The sequence below is a fragment of the Oncorhynchus mykiss genome, chromosome 13 (assembly GCF_013265735.2).
Source record: "Oncorhynchus mykiss isolate Arlee chromosome 13, USDA_OmykA_1.1, whole genome shotgun sequence".
Classification (NCBI taxonomy): Eukaryota; Metazoa; Chordata; class Actinopteri; order Salmoniformes; family Salmonidae; genus Oncorhynchus; species Oncorhynchus mykiss.
This window is the reverse complement of record NC_048577.1, coordinates 16,458,443-16,479,356: the sequence shown is the minus strand read 5'-3', so window position 1 is coordinate 16,479,356 and position 20,914 is coordinate 16,458,443. Positions and strand designations below refer to the sequence as shown.

General features: G+C 43.4%; 1 protein-coding gene across 3 annotated transcripts in view; it reads right to left on the bottom strand.

Moving 5' to 3' along the window:
* Positions 1–234: 234 nt before the first annotated feature.
* Positions 235–20,914, bottom strand: part of LOC110485783 (SH3 and PX domain-containing protein 2A) — a 119,612-nt gene continuing 98,932 nt past the window's right edge. For all 3 annotated transcript variants that reach the window (XM_036940435.1, XM_036940433.1, XM_036940434.1), the window contains 6 exons: positions 13,776–13,893; positions 12,493–12,655; positions 11,547–11,814; positions 11,197–11,246; positions 10,968–11,087; positions 235–9,603 (listed from right to left, as the gene is read on the bottom strand). In XM_036940435.1, the coding sequence (XP_036796330.1) occupies positions 7,525–9,603; positions 10,968–11,087; positions 11,197–11,246; positions 11,547–11,814; positions 12,493–12,655; positions 13,776–13,893 (2,798 nt within the window). In that variant the 3' untranslated portion in view covers positions 235–7,524. The remainder of the gene's footprint in view (positions 9,604–10,967; positions 11,088–11,196; positions 11,247–11,546; positions 11,815–12,492; positions 12,656–13,775; positions 13,894–20,914) is intronic.

Genomic DNA, 20,914 nt, shown 5'->3' with positions numbered 1-20,914 from the left:
TCCGTTGGTCCCGTGTGGCTCAGGTGGTAGAGCATGGTGCTGGCAACGATAGGGTTGTGGGTTCTATTCCCACTGGGGACCAGTACAGGGGGAAAAGTATGAATATTTACTCTTGTAAGTTGCTTGGATAAAAGTGCTAAATGACTGAAACATTTAAAAATGCTGTAAATAATCTGTTTCGTAATGTATGGCATGTGAGTGTTCAGGCTGACAAATGAAAACAGAGAGGCAACATGAATTAAACAAAGATAATACATTTAATAGTGTTTCTCATTAGGGGCAATGCAAGATACAATGTAAACAGGAACAAGACACAACAACAACAAAAAGGTTTTCAAAATGAAAACGGTAAAAAGGGACGGCCGTTTTCAAAAAGAACCGCTGGCACACAGACCAATTGTTATGTTTCCCGTTGAAGAGTACACTGATTCGATTATTTGTACATTTGCTGTACTTTCACATACACTTATTGACTCACTGATGCCAAATTGTAAAATCATGACATGTCCTGACATGTCCTGCTTCTTTATCGCCTTGTCACACAACATTACATTTTGTCACACCGAATGACTCAACGTCAGTGACATTTACAAAAGGAATCAGAAAACACGTTTCTCTTGAACTCCATCCTCCCACGACACCTTTCTTTTGAAAACAGGACTAGTCTCTATAGTTGTCTCTATATAGAGTTGAACACAAATGTTGCATAAGAATTGTGCAAATTAAATTATATATTATATTATATTATAGCAACTCCTTTGGTCCAACTCGAAGCACTGGTGGTATGATGTAACAGAGTTGACCTGCTGGTAGTGGGGTCATTATTGTTTCAAGTTTGGGTATAAGGACCTAGATGGTTTACAGAGCATAGGTTTAGAGAGTATAACTTTGGTTTGAGGCCTTGTCTACAAATTAGGTTTTTGTGACAGTGTTGGAGACTTGCCACACTACTTTCTACTGTAAATAGCAATTAGACTATAACTGGCATCAGAGAATGCTCATGAAGGCCTGATCTTAGGTAATAACAAGACTTTTGACTACGCAAACTAAAAATAATTCGGTGACCCCTGAAATGACACACATCTTTATCTGACAAATCCTCCCTCCAGAAAATATGGATGTGGCAATAAATATGGTCCATATTGGTACCCATACAAAAAAAGGAAGGTAGTTTTAAGCAGTGTGAGCAGTTATTGCTAAGAGTGATATGACATGATGTATCTGTCTGAGGGTTAATTAAAGAGAGTATAAAGTAGTAATTAGAACAGGAAGTCAAACAGTGAGAGTCTCAGCACAGCAGGAAACACAAAAAAAGAACCAGCATGCACTATTCCTCAGCCATGCAATACATTAGCATTCTAAGCAATGCCCCAACGCCACCTGTTGTGTTAAGTAACACTTGGCGTAGTCGGCAGTCCCATTCCACCTGTCTGAAGCGTTACCATCAGTTCTAGCACTGAGTAAGCTTTCATCCCTCTTTTTCTTCTTCTTTTCATTCATTCATTGACTTCCTTCATGAGCAAACAACATAAAAAATTCACTCTAAAAAAGTTATGTTCAAAATACCTACTAAAAACAACCCTTAGGTTAAACACCTCACACCCCTTTCACAAACACTTACTACTAACTTTCTCAAATCATCACATCTCCTACCCTTTCCCTCATTAACCTGGCTCTCCAGCCTCTCCCTTCACACCAGGACAGAATAAGCCATCAGACAGAAGTTGAAGCTTCATCACAGCAAATTATATAATGTTGAATTAATCAGACACATGATTAATATGCCACCCGCTAAAAAGCTGGAGAGAGACAGAACGAGAGCGACAAAGAGTGAGAGCATCTATCCATCTTCGACAGCCGCAATCTCATTTGTTTTAGATTAGCCCCTCGTGGCTGTGCGACCCCGCTATCAGGGCGCCACCGGCGCGAGAATTACTGGCCTTCAAACCTTTAACTACCGCAATTAAAATGGTGTTTTGATAATGAGATTTCACAGCCACGCATCGTACATTGGATAGTTCATTAGCCCAAGCCATGGGAGATGGGAGAAGAGGAGGAAGTATGATGCAGTGTTATTCATTGTCTCTGATGGAAACTGTTGCTGCTGGTTTTAATGGAAGTCCAGTCAGCATGAACAGAGGAGCACAATGTCCACAAATGTATCCAGCTCCTGTCTCTCTTTCTCTCATTCTCACTCTCTCTTGTTCCCTATCTCTGTCTCGTCTCTGTCTTGTTCTCTGTCTCTGTCTCATTCTTGCCATGCCATCTACGATCCACAATCTGATCCATCTCAGGTTTCCCGACGCATCCCACACACAACTAACCTCATACCTGACCTCCTCCTATCTTTCTCCTGACCTCACCTGCACGCAATCCATCTCATCACAGTGCACACGTCCTCTCTCTCAAACACACCAACACACAATATCTCACATCACATGCTTCTACGACCCAAACCTCATACACTAGATACACTCAACACTTCCAATCTCTTCTTTCTTCTTACTTCAAGTGACTAGCTTTCGGCACTGGGAACTGCTAGCTTTGGTTGAGGCGAAAGAAAGAAAAAGAACATGGCGGAAGTATGGTGGAAAAGGCCAAAGAGTGAGCAAGGAGGCACTAGTAAAGGAAGAGTAGAAAAAAAGATCCGGGAAGGAAAAAGGACATTCCGACTGGTGCTATCTAGGATTACTAGGCTTAAGGGAACGTCACGCTCGAGAAGGCCCGCCAATTTGTTAAAATAAAAAGAGAGAAAGGAGGCGGGGGCAGAGAGTCGAGGCAGTGTGGTGTCAGCAGGGACTGTCTCACTTGGCTGAATTCGCAAATATGGTAGAGGCTCTAATCTATTCCCTCTGACATAAATGGCATCCCTCGCCTGTGTGTGTGTGTGTGTGTGTGTGTCGCCCCGTGCATGGGTGCTACTTTACCACAAATCTGTGGCACCCTCCACCAAAGTTAAAACTCAAGGGTGTGTGTGTGTTTCTTCCCTATCAAACCTACTGGAGGGGAAAGGAAATGAACCGAGACCTTCCAAAGCCACGAAGCACCTTAACTGTTATGTGGGGATAAGTGATTAAAAAAAAATCATCTGTAGAGGAAACTTTTAAACCAACCAGTTTTAGTGGACCTCAAGAACATCACTGTTGTAATCTGTTGACAAAGAACCAAACCCATGTAGTATTTTCTCTCTTTCTCCTCAGAAGATTCAAAACATTCTGAACATGGTCAAGTCTGAAATGAATTCCCATGGGGCTTAATCGAGGACATGGAGATACATAAAAAAAAAGTGTTTTCTTATATTTGGTGGTAGGTATAGGTTTGGAAGCGGATGGATTAAACTACTATGGCCCTGTAGTACACATCGCTGTTTCCCTACAAGACTACCGGTTAACAGTCTCTCTCCCAGTTTACATTACGCGGTTGACATCTGTGATGGTTCCAAATGTCACTTTTGCCATGGCAACAGGGTTGAAAGAGGCCGGCAGGGCTTGTGTTCAAATGGCATGGAGGCATCTGCGTACTGTAGGTGGAGGAGAGAGATACTCCAAGAACAAAAACATTTTGTTCAGGCACAAACGTGACAGCTCGAAGGCAGTCTGGTGAGTACCTAGAGGCCCTCGATGCTGACACAACTCTTACCGCTGTGGATCTGTGGTAGAGAACAGCTAGATGTTAACGAGGTCGGAACCCGGGTCATTGGCTTCTACCGGTGACATTCACAGTCCACTAGCCACGCACGCTAGCCAGGAGGAAGGACCAGAAGCGATTCTTACGTGACCATTGGTAAAAAATCATGTCCATCATGTCACAACATGTTGTGCTGTAGCTCAATGGAAGTAAGCATCTCCAATGGGATTGGAGTCTGTTTAGTGCCATTAGATTGTTGCTGTTTTGAAAAAGGCTAATATGAAAAAAGCAGTGGACCTGAAATGAGTCATGACCTAAAGGTGTTTACATGACCGATGATGGCTTGAATGGATTAAGGGATATACAATATCTTTTTGTATCATATATCCTTAGGCATGTTGAAAGAGGAGGTCATGTTGATCATGTTTTTCTATAGCTATGCTTTTTAAAGATGCCTATTTCTATTGCACATTTCCTCATTATTACATTTCTGAAAGATATTCAAATACAATGGGGTGAAAACTAAAAACAAATAAGACACAATGTATCATTTTGACCAAAACATTGAACAAATTATTGAAAAAAAAAATATTGAAAAAATACATAATACTAAATATGAAAAAGTCAAGCTTGACACATTACAATTCCCTTGTAATTTGCAGGCGCAGGCAGAGAAGCCATGTAAATTGAGCTCAATTAAACAATAGCGATATGCATTAATATGTGCTGAAGCGAAATGTTATGGGTGATTCAACATGTTTACATAATGCCTTTGTCGAGGGGAGGGAGATGGGTTAGGGGTTCTGTATCAACTGTAGTTGTACTTGACATAGACCTAATTATTGATTTCCATTGCTTTAGATGGGATATGATGGGTGAGATAAAGAGCATTTTATACCCTCCATTTGTGAAGCAGAACTAACTTCAGCTTCTATAGATCTGTATGCAACGGCTTGAAATTCATACCAAATAGACTGTAGAAATGTCAAAAAAAATGATACAGTATATCACACATTATTGACTTTTGTACTAGGTTGACAGGTCTAGTCCAGTCTAGTGAGGCAGTGGATACATATTTGATTGTCAAACCACAAATGGGAGGTATAAACATTAGGTCAAAAATAAATATGATTTGAATCAGGCATTACGTACAGACCAATAAGGAGAAAGGAAGTGTCCATGATTTTGCTAGTTGCAGCACACAGCATGGGGGGGGAAGTCATTTAGAAGGTTGGGAAAAAAAGATAGCCAAATAGAATAAAGTGAACAAAAAAATGTACAAACTATTAAAAAAAACAACTCTTAGCTGCATTAATATTTGAAAACATTCAATTGTGTACAGGCATTTTGTAGTTGGTAGTTTCACTGACCAGCAGTGCATTTGGTATTGCATTGTAACTGCCGGTTTGGCAACATGGAAAAAGCATGTTGCAGTAGCATTCGTCTCCCACAAGAGAGTACCATGTACAGTATCCAATTATTATATTGTGAGGAGCTTTGGCATCCTCTAATGACTGAGATATTTTCCTGTGAAAAGACAGGAGTTGAAAAACTTGAGGTAAAAAAATACTCTTATTAAATAGTTTTTTTTTTTTTAAATCAATAAATAATATGCTGAGTATTTCAACTGCATCTTTACATTAATGCACTGTAAACAAGTGTTAAAGTGCATTAATTCACAAAAAACGGAACTTCAATCTTCATTATTGTCTATGTGTGATCACACTGTAACAACAAAAAACAACTATGGTTGGCTAAAACAGATATAACTGCGATCTAGCAGGTACAATACTTTGTTTAATACTATATTACTGTCCAGCAGAAAATGTAATGAAAAAATGTCACACACTGTTAGAAAAATATTTCAGCAGTCTTGAACACCAGCCAGTTGAAATAGTACTTAATTTGGATTTTCAATTGGGGATCGTTTTGAAGTAATATCAGTATTGTGTTTGGGGAAAACGTATAAGTAAATAGTAATAACTCAAAATAGTCCTGCAGTACTATTCAAATCCAGTAGATACCAAACTACTTTTAAAGCAAGGAAGTGAACATAAACTTTATTGCATACCACATAAACCAATACTATACAGCAATATCCGCATGTTTCAACATTCTTTCATTTGGGTTCAGAACATTAACTGAGTCCAGATGTTATCTTCCGTTTTTAAACTTTGTTTTAGTTATTTTTTATTTGGCTATTTGTATACATAAATAAATAGTTGTCACGTGTGAAACCTCTCCGGCCTCTAGCTCACCAGGCTGCTCGTTAAGGCGCACACCTGTCACCATCGTTACGCGCATTAGCACTCACCTGGACTCCCATCGCCGCCTTGATTACCTGTCCTACATATTTCACTCGCTTTGGTTCCTTCCCCAGGCGTCATTGTTTCTGTTTCTTGTAGGTGCGTTGTTTGTGTTTTGTACTATGTTACATTTATTGATTAAAACACTCCCTGAACTTGCCTCCTGACTCCCAGCGCACTCGTACCAATAGTAAAGCTACAAAATAGCCAATGCAATGATATTCTGCTTTGGTTTGATCACCTTGTGGGCTCGAGGCTATGGAAATATATCCCTGGGATTCAAAGATCATTATGAAGCCATATTTCCAGTACTTATTTTCTGTGCAACTGCGGTTGCTTTACTGTATACAGTAAAGCATATATACAAATATATTTGTCTGGGACTAATACAGACAGACAATACTAAAACTTATTGTGTAAAGTAATATCTTGGTGGTAGGTAAAAAAAAAAAAATGTTTTAATTGAAAAGCACCTTAAATTGGAATTTATTTCCCATTAACTATACTTTGATTAGATTTCAAGCTTGACACGTTTCGGCTTTATTTGTGTGCAAGATACTGTAGGCTTGGTTGAAAATATAGAATAAGAAGTTGGACTCCAAAAATGGGGTGACACAACCAAGTTTGTCTAATTACGTGTACCTCAACATAGATATTCCATCAGGGAAACTTCAGAGAATCGAATATCCGAGAGGAAACTTTGACTCTTTCCAATTCTGGGCTGTCGGTGGAGTGTTACACAAGAAAGCAGAAATACATCTCCAAGGACAGACAGAAAGACACACAAAGATATTAAAGAACAAAACATACAGTAATGTCTAAAAAAGATAATCAAACAATTAGTCATTTTCAGTGAGTCAATTGTGACTCACTGAGAGTCACTGATATCTCTCCTGTTCTCTTGTTTTTTTCTTATTTGATTCTGAACATTCTACTACAACACTCTAGTTTGATCCTATTCGCTCGGTAACGCTCTTAAACACTCCTACTCAAGTGGTTCTCTTGAACGTTACAAAAATAATTTTGGTGGTATTCATGCTCATAGGCCTATGGCACAGTAATACATTTGGTAATGACGTTGATTCACTGATGTGTTCCGTCCACTTCTTCGAACCCCCATTCAGTTGATCATCTACGAAAGGCACCTATTTGGCATTATAGTCACAAGGGCAGGTATAAGGCTTGCCATCATTGCCCAGCTATCTTCTCTTTCTAATGTAAACCCCTTCTAGAAGGTGTCGTGTCAAATCGCATCGTTCCAAAGTTCCAATAACATCTTTGTGTTTCTAACACTGGGGGTGGCCAACCCTGTTTTCAGTCTCTCGTTACATCCCATATCGCAATAAGACTTTTAGTCTTTTACGTGCACACTTTAGTAAGCCAGAAATAAAAGTGTCTCTTTCTCATTATAAGGTTAAAACAACATATTGTTTTTTTTACATAAAGTCTTTCAGAATCAATCATCTGTTTACATATTTGGAGCATATTGCTTGTGGTAGCTCTTGTGGGGTAACATTCTTATGGAGTGATGTCATCACCAATATTCTTAGTGACATCATCAAAGGGGGACATTGTTATTATTACTAGGCCATTACTTCTTCCTCTCTAGGTAGTTGGAGGGGACCCAGCCCTTGCGGGGGTGCAGGGCATCTTGGACCTGGCAGTACCACCACCCGTTGGGGTTCCTGTCTAGAACCTCCAGGCAGGTGCCCTCAGGGAAGCCCATGGTCTCATCGTCCCCCCGGTAGTCAGCGATGGAAACATATACCTCCCTCCCCAGGTTGTTATGGATCAGCTGGCTCTTCTCGATAGGCTTGGGCCTGACTGTGGTTACGGGGATACCATTACGCTGCACAACAACCCCAACCCTGCTCAAGGCGTCCGTCCCGCCACCGGCACCAAATCGTTCCGCCGAAGAATCCCTGGTGGTGATAGAGCGCTCTGAGGGTCTCGATCGGGTCTCGACTGTGACGGGTTGCGCACGCACTGCGTTGAAAGAGGAGTTACGGCGCACGCCGAGGGTAGCGGAACCGGAGCGGTACTGGTCGGTACGGTATTGGTTGTGGGCGGCCAATGACTCGTTCCGCCTCAGGGAATTCGTCATGTAGTGTTGACTGTCCATGGCGGGCTGTGGCACAGACACGAACACGGACTGGGGTCTGACGGCGGACTGCGGTCTCACCCCACCATTCCTCATTCTCACAGCTCCGTTAACCAGCACAGCCGGCTTGGAGAAGCCCCCCGGAGGCTTGGAGGGGATGGGGGGAATGTTCCTTGATCTCAGACCCCCTGGCGTGTTGTGTACCTGGTGGTGGTTGGTGAGTCCCTGGAGGTTGATGTCGTTGAGTGCCAGCACGCGCTGCTCATTCTTCTCCAGGCTGTTGGACTTGCTCCCAGTGCCGCTGCCCGACCCAGAGCGCTGCCCGTCAGACTCGGACCCACCGCCGTCCCTCCCTTGGCGGATGGGCTCCAAGTAGAAGGTGGGCGCCCAGCCTTCCTCGTCCCGCCAACGAATGTACCACCAGCCACTCTCCTGCCTCTCCAGGACCTCCACCTCCACCCCAGGTGGAAAGCTCAGCTCTGACTCCTGGACCTTGTCGTAGGCGTCTGTGGTCCGGTATAGGTTGAACCCCTCCAGATCAGAATCTCCCCGGCTCCCCTTGGAGTAGATGGAAGAGAGGTCTGAGGTGCTGTTGCGGGAAGAATGGGAGTCCTCCGACGAGATGACAGAGGACGTCTCTGTGTCTTTGAGCCCATGGACGGTATGCCGGAGTTGTCCCGTGGGCCTCAACTGGCGTCTCAGGGAAGTGATGTCCATCCTCTCGGAACACTGTGGCTCTGACTTGGTGGTGAGCAGAGGTTTAGGCCTCACCGAGGGCTTGAGCTTGGTGGAGGGGCTCTGGCCTATCCTTTGCTCCACCGTCCTGATGCCTGGAGGTCTCCTGGAACCTCTACCTGATTCATCTGAGGACGATCTGGGGCTGGTGTCGGCTTTGGCTAAGGACTGGCTCCGGCTCAGCTCTGGGGCGATCTTCTTCAATGGCTTTCCCCCTGCTAGAGGTGAAGACCCTGAGGGTTTGCGGGGTACAGTCGAGGAGTGGTAGATCCTTGGGGAGTTGGAACCGCCGCAGCCTTTGGCCAAAGCCCCTTCATCACCACTACTGCGCCTGAAGCCATCGTTCTCATAGATACATTCTTCCTTGGCCATCTCTTCAACGGACCTGAAGGACCTTCTTCTATAGCTGATAATCACAGGGGAGGTCTTGCAGACCGGAGGAGAACTACGGTACTTCTCATAGACCACATTGTTGATTTTCACCTCCAGGGGGCGATGTATTGTCTCTCCCTTCAGGGAATCTGTGTCCGACTCGCCCTCGCATCCAACGGCGGGAATGTCGTATTCCGGTTCCTCGTATACTGCGGGCCGACTAGGGGATTCTGTGGCTTTGGACGATGAGGAGATGGAGTGACTGGGTGAAGGTGAGGGCGTCTCCTCTGAGTCTTGCTTTTTGACGGGTGGAGCTGGGGGCGGGACTTTGGGGCGGGTAAGCGTGCTGGTTCGTCGGCTGAGGTTGGGCTTCTTGCGTTTGTCGATGTAGGAACAGGGGGCCCAACCCTCCGTCTCCCCGATCTGGACATACCACCAGCCCCCGGAGTTCTTCTCTATAACCTACAGAGAAGACAGGTGGGAAGATAACCAACAGTCAGATACACACTTGATGGAACTATCGCTTTACAATAAACATTCAGTCTCACTTGAACTTCACACTGATGAAAATAGTATTTTTATAACAATGGGTCCTGGTCAAAAGTAGTGGCCTATAAAGGGAATAGGGTGCCATTTTGGAAGCAGACAATGTTTCTCATACATGTAGATCTCTTGAGCGTTGTGGTTATACAGATGTAGGATCTTAATTTGATCACCCTGCTGCAGGAGAACTTGGAATCTATAATGCATAGGGAGAGGGTCAGAGTAATAGTGTCCTATTTCTCTCCTGCTGTTCTCTCCCTCCCTCTAACATATCCTCCACTATCACACCATCATTCTCCCCATTTACAGATGTAGGACCTTCATTTGATCACCCTGTTGCAGGACAACTTTCCTGCAACGCAAGACATTTAAAACTTGTAGTGTATTTGAGATTTTAAAAGGCTTCTGAAGGGAAATTTCCTCTTTGAAATTTCAAACTTACAAAAATTTATATTAATTATAATCCACATAATAATCCCAATTTCCTGTTGTTGCAGGATTATTTTCCTGCTGTAGCAAACTTGCTCAAATTAAAATCCTACATCCTACATATTCTGGGTATCATTCTTTGTCATGCCCTGACCTTAGTTAGCTTTGTTCTCTTTATTATTTTGGTTGGGTCAGGGTGTGACGAGGGTGGTATGTGTGTTTTTGTCTTGTCTTGTTTTTTTTGTATATCTATGGGGTTTTGGTTTGTCTAGGTAAATGTAGGTCTATGGTGGCCTGAATTGGTTCCCAATCAGAGCAACACTGTCTCTGATTGGGGATCATATTTAGGTTGCCATTTTCCATTTTGGTTTGGTGGGTTATTGTCTATGTGTAGTTGCACGTCAGCGCTTGTGTTTATAGCTTCACGTTCGGTTTGTTAGTTTGGTTAGTGTTCTTCAATTAAATAAAGAAGAATTTATTGATCTCACGCTGCGCCTTGGTCTCCTCGTTATGACGAACGTGACATTCTTGGTGCAACGGTTAGAGAAATCAAAACAAAAGCTCCCTTCTTCTAACGTCAAATGTCCACCCTGACATCCAGTTGGCCTCTTGCAGTATTTTGCAAGCATCATCAAAATGAACAGACCGTCAAGGCCATATCTATGCAGCTTCAGCAGTTGTGTCGCTGGTGAGCTGTCAGGTGTCATTAATATTTAATGTGCTCAGACAGATTCCAATACCGACATATGTACAGCAGTTCTGAGCATAGAGATAGATCATATAGACGGTAGCCTATCCATCCAGAAACAAAATATCTGTATAGATACTGTATCTCTATGATTCTGGGTGCTTACGTCAGCTTTTTGTCCTCCACGGAAACTGATGCCATCAGAGATGCAGGACTGGAACTCTGCGATGGTGTAGTACTCCGCTTCCACAGTAGGGGGCTCTGGCGGCTTGGGTAACTGGAAGCCCTGCACAAACAAGAGGAATAGAAAAATAAGCAATCTTGAGTTCAATGTTCTATGTTTATGTGTAAAAAATGTTTTCTGATGATACATACTGTATTTGAAAGTGACTTACCAGATTTGTTTCTCTTCTAGGAGGGGGTTTTTGTCGGAGGTTGGGAGAGCCTAATGAATGGAACCATAGATTAGCCTAATTTACTGTCAAATGTAGAAATGATAGAAGTGCAATTAGTAGTCTATTGTACACACATAACAGACAAGTACAAACCTTAGTATATCCGTAAAACCCCAATCAAAATGTTATATCACTCAGCACTATATATGTTTTTATTGCATTTTATTACACCCAAATATTAGTCACACAAATATATCCCAGCACCCAAATATTAGTCAAATAGATATATATTAGCCAAATAAATAGTCTAATTTGAATCACCATACAACTCCATCATCGATGACACTCACCTATCGACACTCTGTGTGGAGCGACACGTGCTACAGCAGGGGAACCCGGTTCCCTCTTCCCCTTACTGTCCTGTAGAGGGCCACTAGCACCAGGGCCCAGGCTAGGACTGGAGGTACCCATCCCAGATCCAGAACTCAGCCCAGGACTGGGACCTGGGCCGTGGTCGGGGCTGGGGTTGTAACCTGGGGCATAGGGCATGGGCAGGCTGATCTCACTCTTGGAGATGTGGCGCTCAGGACTGGTGGAATCTCCAGCCGTTTGGACATCCTTTGAATCAAATCAAACTTTATTTCAAATGCATTTAAAACGGCAACACACTTCACAGTAAAATAAAAACTATACAATACAAGACATAAATCAAACAAAAGCTAATAAAATAGAAAAAAATGCTTTAAAAAAAATGAAAAGGCTGGGCCTCCCGGGTGGTGCAGTGGTCTATGGCACTGCATCGCAGCGCTAGCTGTGCCACCAGAGATTCTGGGTTTGAGCCCAGGCTCTGCCGCAGCCAGCTGCGACCGGGAGGTTCATGGAGCGACGCACAATTGGCCCAGCGTTGTCTGGGTTAAGGAGGGTTTGGCCGGCAGGGATATCCTTGTCTCATCACGCACTAGGGACTTCTGTGGCGGGCCGGGCACAGTGCACGCTGACCAGGTCGCTAGGTGTACGGTTTCCTCCGACACATTGGTGCGGCTGGCTTCCGGGTTGGATGTGCGTTGTGTCAAGAAGCAGTGCGGCTTGGTTGGGTCGTGTTTCGGAGGACGCACGGCTCTTGACCTTCACCTCTCCTGAGTCCGTACGGGAGTTGCAGCGATAAGACAGTAACTACTACCAATTGGATACCACGGAATTGGGGAGAAAAGGGGGTGAAAAAAATATAAAAAAATAAAAAGCTAAAAGTTCAATCAAATGAAATCTTCATTTAATAGTGAAATCTTAAAACCTTACTTTCTCACTGCTGGACTTCTTCTGGAGCAGGTTGCTGATCTCCATGATGTTGCCGATGATCTCCACAGGGCCTGTCGGGGTCTTCTTCCTGCCCGAGGATGAGAAGTCCTCCTTCATCTTCTTCAGGTATGAGGCCGGGGCCCAGCCCTCCTTCCCCAGGTACCTAGCAGGAGAATGGAAGTTTACTCACCGGTCAAATAGTAACCCTTACCGGTCAAATAGTAACCCTTACCGGTCAAATAGTAACCCTTACCGGTCAAATAGTAACCCTTACCGGTCAAATAGTAACCCTTACCGGTCAAATAGTAACCCTTACCGGTCAAAAAGTAACCCTTACCGGTCAAAAAGTAACCCTTACCGGTCAAAAAGTAACCCTTACCGGTCAAAAAGTGCATTGTGGGTTGACGTCAAAGTGTAATTACTTCCACTTTATGTCCGTCAGTAATAACACTGGTACATCAGCAGTAAAACATGAAGGAGTCTTTATTTTGTTTATTCTCCCACTGACTGTCTACGACCACTAGATGTCCTCATACACATAGAAGATTTGGAGCAGGGGGACGGCTCATATTAATTTCTGGAAGGGGAGTCAGGGGAATGTTATCAAACACTAGGTAACCATGCGTTTCATGTGTGCGACAATATTCAATTGATTCCGTCCTCCCCTATCTAGGTGCCTCCGGCTGCCTGTGGTCTGTGGATTATATATGAGAGATGTAACAGGAGAGATGTAACAGGACTGTTCTTTAAGCCAGAGCAGAGTCCAGAGTAGCATGTGGTAATCATCAGCTGGAGAGTGGAGAGTGGAGCTCACAAGGCCTTCGGGGCCATGAGGAAGCAACAAAGAAACAGGCCAGGAAATGCACATTTACTGAGCATGCAACACACTCTGTCGCTCTTCCACCGAACAGGTCACACACAACGCATTCACCGGATCTCCAACGAGCCACATATGTTAATGGCTTACAATGACATTCAACAGATGAGATGGACCTCAGCCTTGATCACATCTCTGAAAATAATGATAGAAACGCTCTCTCTGGGGACTAATTTCATTAGTGTGAGAAAATGTACATGAACTTTTGGTCCGATTCCAATATGGTCATTCACTCACTTCCCTAGCCTGTAGGTCCTGTTGAAGGGAGTGAAGGATTTAATTGTAATTGGAACTGGGCCCATCCAACATAAAATCACTAATAGGTGTGAATTCTTAACCGGAGCAATGTTTTCCATTGGCTAAGGTCCCTCCACTGTAAGGAAAAATGGGAGGAGGTGATGCTCACCTGATGTACCACCAGCCCTCCAGGTTCTTTTGGATGACCTCCACGGTGACCCCTTTCTCAAAGCCGATCTCGTCCTTCCCCTGGCTGGCGTACGGCTGCACCGTTGTGTACTTCTCTTCTACTCGGGTCGATGGAAGGAAGGACAGAGAAAGAAAGGAGAGAATCAACATTTCTGTTCAGTAAATCCCAGTCATGAACCCCTTGGAGAACTCCCCTTGAATTTCCCAGTCAAGAGATATCTACTGCAACAAGCAGAGTATTTCAATCAGTTAATGTTCTCTTAGAAAGCAACACAGAGGTAAAAGTATCGGGAATCACCCAGTTAGCCATTTTATCTGTTTTGTTTTTTCAAGCCATAATGCATAATGTATCCATTCCAATCGTATCCTCCAATACAAACACAAAACAGCACCCTCTACTGGCCAAACCTCTCATCACATCCACAACACTCTCAAACCCTTCCTTATCACAGCTAGAATGTGACAGAGGCAACCCAGCCAGCCAAACATACCAAGGGGGGGTGAGTACTTTCACAAGCCACTGTAAACACTGTTGAGTGAACAACACTGCGGACTGGATCCCTTTGAAATGGCTGCAGCGCTCCAGAGCTGCAGTATGGAGCCGGAGCCTCCCTGTTGGAGATAAGGAACCTGTGGAAGCTCTCAGATCTTTATCTGGCTCCACTTGGAAACAAGGGAAATCCCTGCAGCCACTCTAGAGGGGGATGATCCGTAGGGGGATTCAACTACTGTGGGAAAAGCCAAGTGTAAGTATGAGTGGTAGTAGTGGGGGGGTAGATAGATAGGGCCACTTTAAGCAGCTGTTGCTTCAACGGGTTGGATATACAGGGGCATGGGAGGGAATGGAGATAAAGACAAGGGAGAGAATCGAAGTTGGTCCAGTGAGAATGGCGTGTGACTCAAATTATCCCCTATATTACCCCATATAGTGCACTACCTTTGACTATGTCAATAGCAGTGCAATATGCAATAAATAGTGCACTATAGGATGACTATAGTGCCATTTGGGACACAGCCAATGTGTCCCTGCGTGGGATGGGGAAGTGAGGAGAGGAATTTCAGAGGTGTGAACGTGTGTGTGTGTCAGTCTGTTTACAATGGGTGGGGTGAGGTGAGGTTTTAGTCGGAACACATTCTACTGCTGCCTGTCATTCCAGAGGGAGCTGAGGGGCTTGGGTCAATTATAGAGAGCTGTAAGGAATGTCTAGGGGCTTTGGGCCTGGGTAGCACAGGGAGTGTGTGTAGTTTGGGGGTGTGTGTGTGTGTGTGTGGTTGAGGATGTCTGAGTACTTGCAGGTGGAGAGGGAATACGGTGTGGGTTTGTGTCAGTGTGTGTGTGTGTGTGTGTGTGTGTGTGTGTGTGTGTGCGTGCGTGCGTGCGTGCGTGCGTATTCAAACATACGTATCATGTGTGTGAGCATGCTCTCTGGACATGTACTGTATGTGTATGTGCGTCTCACACCGTCTTAGTGAAAGTTTGACCAGTCAGCTGGGCCCAAAGCCCCAAACAGTGAGTTGAGAAGGAAGTTATCAGCACACTGCCATAAATCACATTAGACTCTGCTGTAACTGATCCCGTTCTCTAGACATACAGAGAGAGGAACAGGGTGGAGGAGACTGGATAGAGTGTTTGACCCAACGACTCGCCCTGTCAACAACACATGATGTAATCAATGAGTTCATCCTGCAGTCACTAGCCAATCACCACCTAATGATTTCATCGGACCTAACATTGGGTCAGAAAAGGGATCCATTTGTTTTTCTTGGGAGTATTTCTGGTGATAAAGTTACCAAAGGCAGGCCCATTGACCTGAGGTAGAGTCAGAGTAAGTGAACTATAAAACAATAACAAAGCGATCCATTTAGCTTCCTCCTTTGTCTTCTTTGGGAGTATTTTGGCGATAAAGTGAACAACTTTAGACCCATTGACCTGACGTAGGAACAACAACAAAGTAATCCATTTTGCCTCCTCCTCTGTGGTGTTAATCCATAAGATGTACCACCTGGCACTTATCTTCCCTCCTTACCTTGTTTACCCTCTCGTTTCCACGGTAACTAAAACCTTGACAACCGGGGAAAAATATTATATTTCTTAGCAAATGGGTCAAGTATTCCATTAGTAAAGAGTGTTTCTGGGTAGTTTTAGATAAGTTGTTAAGAAGACAATTCATTAATATTGTAAGGTTAGACTCCCTACTTTTCTCTCCAACTCATGCATGCTTCTTCCTCAATGAATTCCTTAATTCCTCCCATCTTCTCTCCTCACCTCTTTCTCAAAACCCTTGAGAAATAGGGTTGAGCAGGAGGTTGGTAGAGTATTTATGTCGTCGTGGAAAGATAAATTAAGAAAGAGTGTCCATGTCTCATGACAAGAGTGCATCTTCAAAGAGCGAACCATGAGATACAGTATTTATGTCTATGGAGAGAACACTCAGGGTAGAGTAATTCTAAGTGTTCTTTATGGTCAATGATCATGTCCCTGATACGCTTAACTCTACTTTTAGCTTCCTAGAAACTAGTGCTGAGCGTTTTTTGTTTTTAGTTTTTTTTGTGAGCCCAACACTCCATTTCTCCAGTGAGAAATCAAATAATAATAAATCAAGTCAAGAACTGTGTGGAACGCCTGGCTGAAGGGAGTTGTAGTTTTCATTAGGCAAATATTCAAATCTGGTTCAGTGCAGAAATGAGGTAATTAACTACAATGACCATAATCCATTGCACCTGCTGTTTTTGGTGCAGACAGAGTTGGATACACTTTTACTATACACAGACTGCATGAGAGAGGGATAGAGTCAGTTTGTCAAAGTGTGCCTTATCTACTTTGAAGGACTAGTAAAAATATTTTGTCAGACAGCTCTGCAGCATACTAAGGCAAGCTAGCTTAGCTAAATAGGGTGATTAAAGACAGTACAACGTGGGGAGAACAGAGATAATGTTGTTTGGCTGTTAGGGCCTGAGAGGAGATGAGATGATGACTTTAAGGAATTCAAGATAATAAAGTCATCATGTTTTTTATAATCGAACTGAAACCGAACCGACCCCAAAAATCACTAATCACTCAGCACTGCTTGAAATGGTCTGTGCATGCTGCCTCAAGGCGCTGCCTGATAGAAACATGCCTCGCCTGGCATTCATAACACTCATTACCACCTCAGAACAGCGACAAAAGGAATGAGTAAAGAGGATGTCCAGGCAAAGATGGGGGGGAGAGAGAGAGAGAGGGAGAGAGAGAGAGAGAGAGAGAGAGGGAGAGAGAGAGAGAGAGAGAGAGAGAGAGAGAAAGATACATATGAGACACAGAGAGAGAGAGACCAAATTGAGACTCTGCACGCAGAATTCTGCAAAAATATCCTCCGTGTACAACGTAGAACACCAAATAATGCATGCAGAGCAGAATTAGGCCGATACCCACTAATTATCAAAATCCAGAAAAGAGCCGTTAAATTCTATAACCACCTAAAAAGAAGCGATTCCCAAACCTTCCACAACAAAGCCATCACCTACAGAGAGATGAACCTGGAGAAGAGTCCCCTAAGCAAGCTGGTCCTGGGGCTCTGTTCACAAACACACCCTACAGAGCCCCAGGGCAGCAGCACAATTAGACCCAACCAAATCATGAGAAAACTGAAAAAATAATTACTTGACACATTGGAAAGAATTAACAAAAAAACAGAGCAAACTAGAATGCTATTTGGCCCTACACAGAGAGTACACAGCGGCAGAATACCTGACCACTGTGACTGACCCAAAATTAAGGAAAGCTTTGACTATGTACAGACTCAGTGAGCATAGCTTTGCTATTGAGAAAGGCCGCCGTAGGCAGACATGGCTCTCAAGAGAAGACAGGCTATGTGCTCTCTGCCCACAAAATGAGGTGGAAACTGAGCTGCACTTCCTTTACCATTTGTACATTGTTAAAACACTGTATATATATATATATATAATATGACATTTGTAATGTCTTTATTGTTTTGAAAGTTCTTTATGTGTAATGTTTACTGTTAACTGTCACTTTATATATTCACTTTATATATTATCTACCTCACTTGCTTTGGCAATGTTAACACATGTTTCCCATGCCAAAAAAGCCCTTGAATTGAATTGAATTTAATTGAGAGAGAGAGAGAGAGAGAGAGAGAGAGAGAGAGGGGGGGGAGAGAGAGAGAAAGATACATATGAGACACAGAGAGAGAGAGAGAGAGAGAGAGAGAGAGAGAGAAAGATACATATGAGACACACACAGAGAGAGAGAGAGAGAGAGAGAGAGAGAGAGAGAGAGAGGGGAGAGAGAGAGATATACATATGAGACAGAGACAGAGAGAGAGAGAGAGAGAGAGAGATACATATGAGACACACAGAGAGAGAGAGAGAGAGAGAGAGAGAGATACATATGAGACAAACAGAGAGAGAGAGAGAAATATATGAGAGAGAGAGAGAGAGAGAGAGAAATAGAGAGAGAGAGAGATACATAGAGAGAGAGAGAGATACATATGAGACACAGAGAGAGAGAGAGAGAGATACATATGAGAGAGAGAGAGAGATACATATGAGACAGAGAGAGAGAGAGAGAGAGCGAGAGAGAGAGAGAGATACATATGAGACAGAGAGAGAGAGAGAGAGAGAAAGATACATATGAGACACACAGAGAGAGAGGGAGAGAGAGAGAGAGAATGATACATATGAGACACACACACAGAGAGAGAGAGAGAGAGAGAGAGAGAGAGAGAGAGAGAAAGAAAGAAAGAGATACATATGAGACAGAGAGAGAGAGATACATATGAGACACAGAGAGAGAGGAAGATACATATGAGACACAGAGAGAGAGAGAGAAAGAGATGCATATGAGACAGAGAGGGAGAGAGAGAGACAGAGAGAGATACATTTGAGACACGGAGAGAGAGAGAGACATATGAGACACAGAGAGAGAGAGAGAGAGAGAGAGAGAGAGAGAGAGAGAGAGAGGGAGAAAGAGATACATATGAGAAACAGAGAGAGAGAGAGAGAGAGAGAGAGAGAGAGAGAGAAAGAAAGGGAGAAAGAGATACATATGAGACAGAGAGAGTTCACAAATCAAACACACCCTACAGAGCCCCAGGACAACAGCACAATTTGACCCAACCAAATCATGAGAAAACAAAAAGATAATTACTTTACACATTGGAAAGAATTAACAAAAAAACAGAGCAAACTAGAATTCTATTTGGCCCTACACAGAGAGTACACAGCGGCGGAATACCTGCCCACTGTGACTGACCCAAAATTAAGGAAAGCTTTGACTATGTACAGACTCAGTGAGCATAGCCTTGCATTGCCTTGCATAGCCTAGGCAGACATGGCTCTCAAGAGAAGACAGGCTATGTGCTCACTGCCCACAAAATGAGGTGGAAACTGAGCTGCACTTCCTAACCTCCTGCCCAATGTATGACCATATTAGAGAGACATATTTCCCTCAGATTACACAGATCCACAAAGAATTCGAAAACAAATCCAATTTTGAAAAACTCCCATATCTACTGGGTGAAATTCCACAGTGTGCCATCACAGCAGCAAGATTTGTGACCTGTTGCCACGAGAAAAGGGCAACCAGTGAAGAACAAACACCATTGTAAATACAACCCATATTTATGCTTATTTATTTTATCTTGTGTCCTTTAACCATTTGTACATTGTTAAAACACTGTATATATATAATATGACATTTGTAATGTCTTTATTGTTTTGAAACTTCTGGATGTGTAATGTTTACTGTTAATTTTTTATTGTTTTTCACTTTATATATTCACTTTATATATTATCTACCTCACTTGCTTTGGCAATGTTAACACATGTTTCCCATGCCAATAAAGCCCTTGAATTGAATTGAATTGAATTGAATTAAGAGAGTGAGAGAGAGAGAGAGAGAGAGAGAGAGGGGGGGGGGAGAAAGAGAGAGAAAGATACATATGAGACACAGAGAGAGAGAGAGAGAGAGAGAGAGAGAGAGAGAGAATTAGAGATGTGGAAAAAGGAACAAATTCAAAAACAAAGTTTCCGACCACAGTCAGCAGTATTTTCATGGTGGGATCATTTTGTAGGGTGGAAACAAGGCCTCTAATCCAGAAGTCATAAATGAGGTAGCATGCAGCAGTGTTTCTGATGGTGCTGAAAGCAACACTGGACTCCCAACTGACCTGAAACCCTGGCTGTTGAAATGTGTCAGTCGCAACAGAGGACAATATATCACTACTGTCTGTTTCTGCTGGTTGATGTCTCTAGTACAACATCCTTACACAGGCATGTACTGGACGTTGACCCAGAGTCTCAAATGAAGTCACCTGGGAGATTGGATATGATATTGGTATAGAATATTGATATCAAGTTTTTTGGTACAGTGAAATGCCTTTCTTCTTTGCTCTTTCCCGACAATGCAGTAATCAATATCAGTAGTGCGACAACAACAAAAAATACATGATGTGACATTGACTACTAATTATGCCTCGCGCAATGATTGTCCTGATTCCTCCATGGCAACGGTTACATCAGTGGCTGACACACACAAAAGTGGCTACATCCACTGTTATAGGCTCCTGTCTGTGATTAAAGCCAGGCTTCAGTATGGGCTACTGCCCCACATTCACACTTTCCGCCAGCCTATTCCAGCCAGCCCATTCCTCCTGCTGTTACTCCTCTGGGAGAGCTAGCTAACTAACTGTAAATGCTACGCTCAGCTCTGGCTGGAGACTATGGCGAGGCTCTGGCAGCCCATATTAGTACATTCACCAAAAGTATCCAAAAGAGCTGGATGTAGTCATCACATGGAAATTGTTGGCTGGGTATTGAACCAGTATTTATTCTCCTGTGCAGTATAAATAGGACCTGGGGGTTTTCCTGAGAAGCTAAATGTCCCAAGTTATAGATTAGTGAGACTACAAATAGGAAGTGGAGATTTTCCTGGTCAGGTCATGTGGTTAGGAAAAACGGCCATGAAGAAGTATATAGGTCATCTGTATAAAATTCATCAACACAGGCACTAACTCATACCATCTGACACAAGTTCCCCCTGTGTTGGATGAGCTCTGTTGAATCACTTATGTTTATTGTCTCTATGACTGGTCTGGGATCAGAGTTAAGCTATACCAT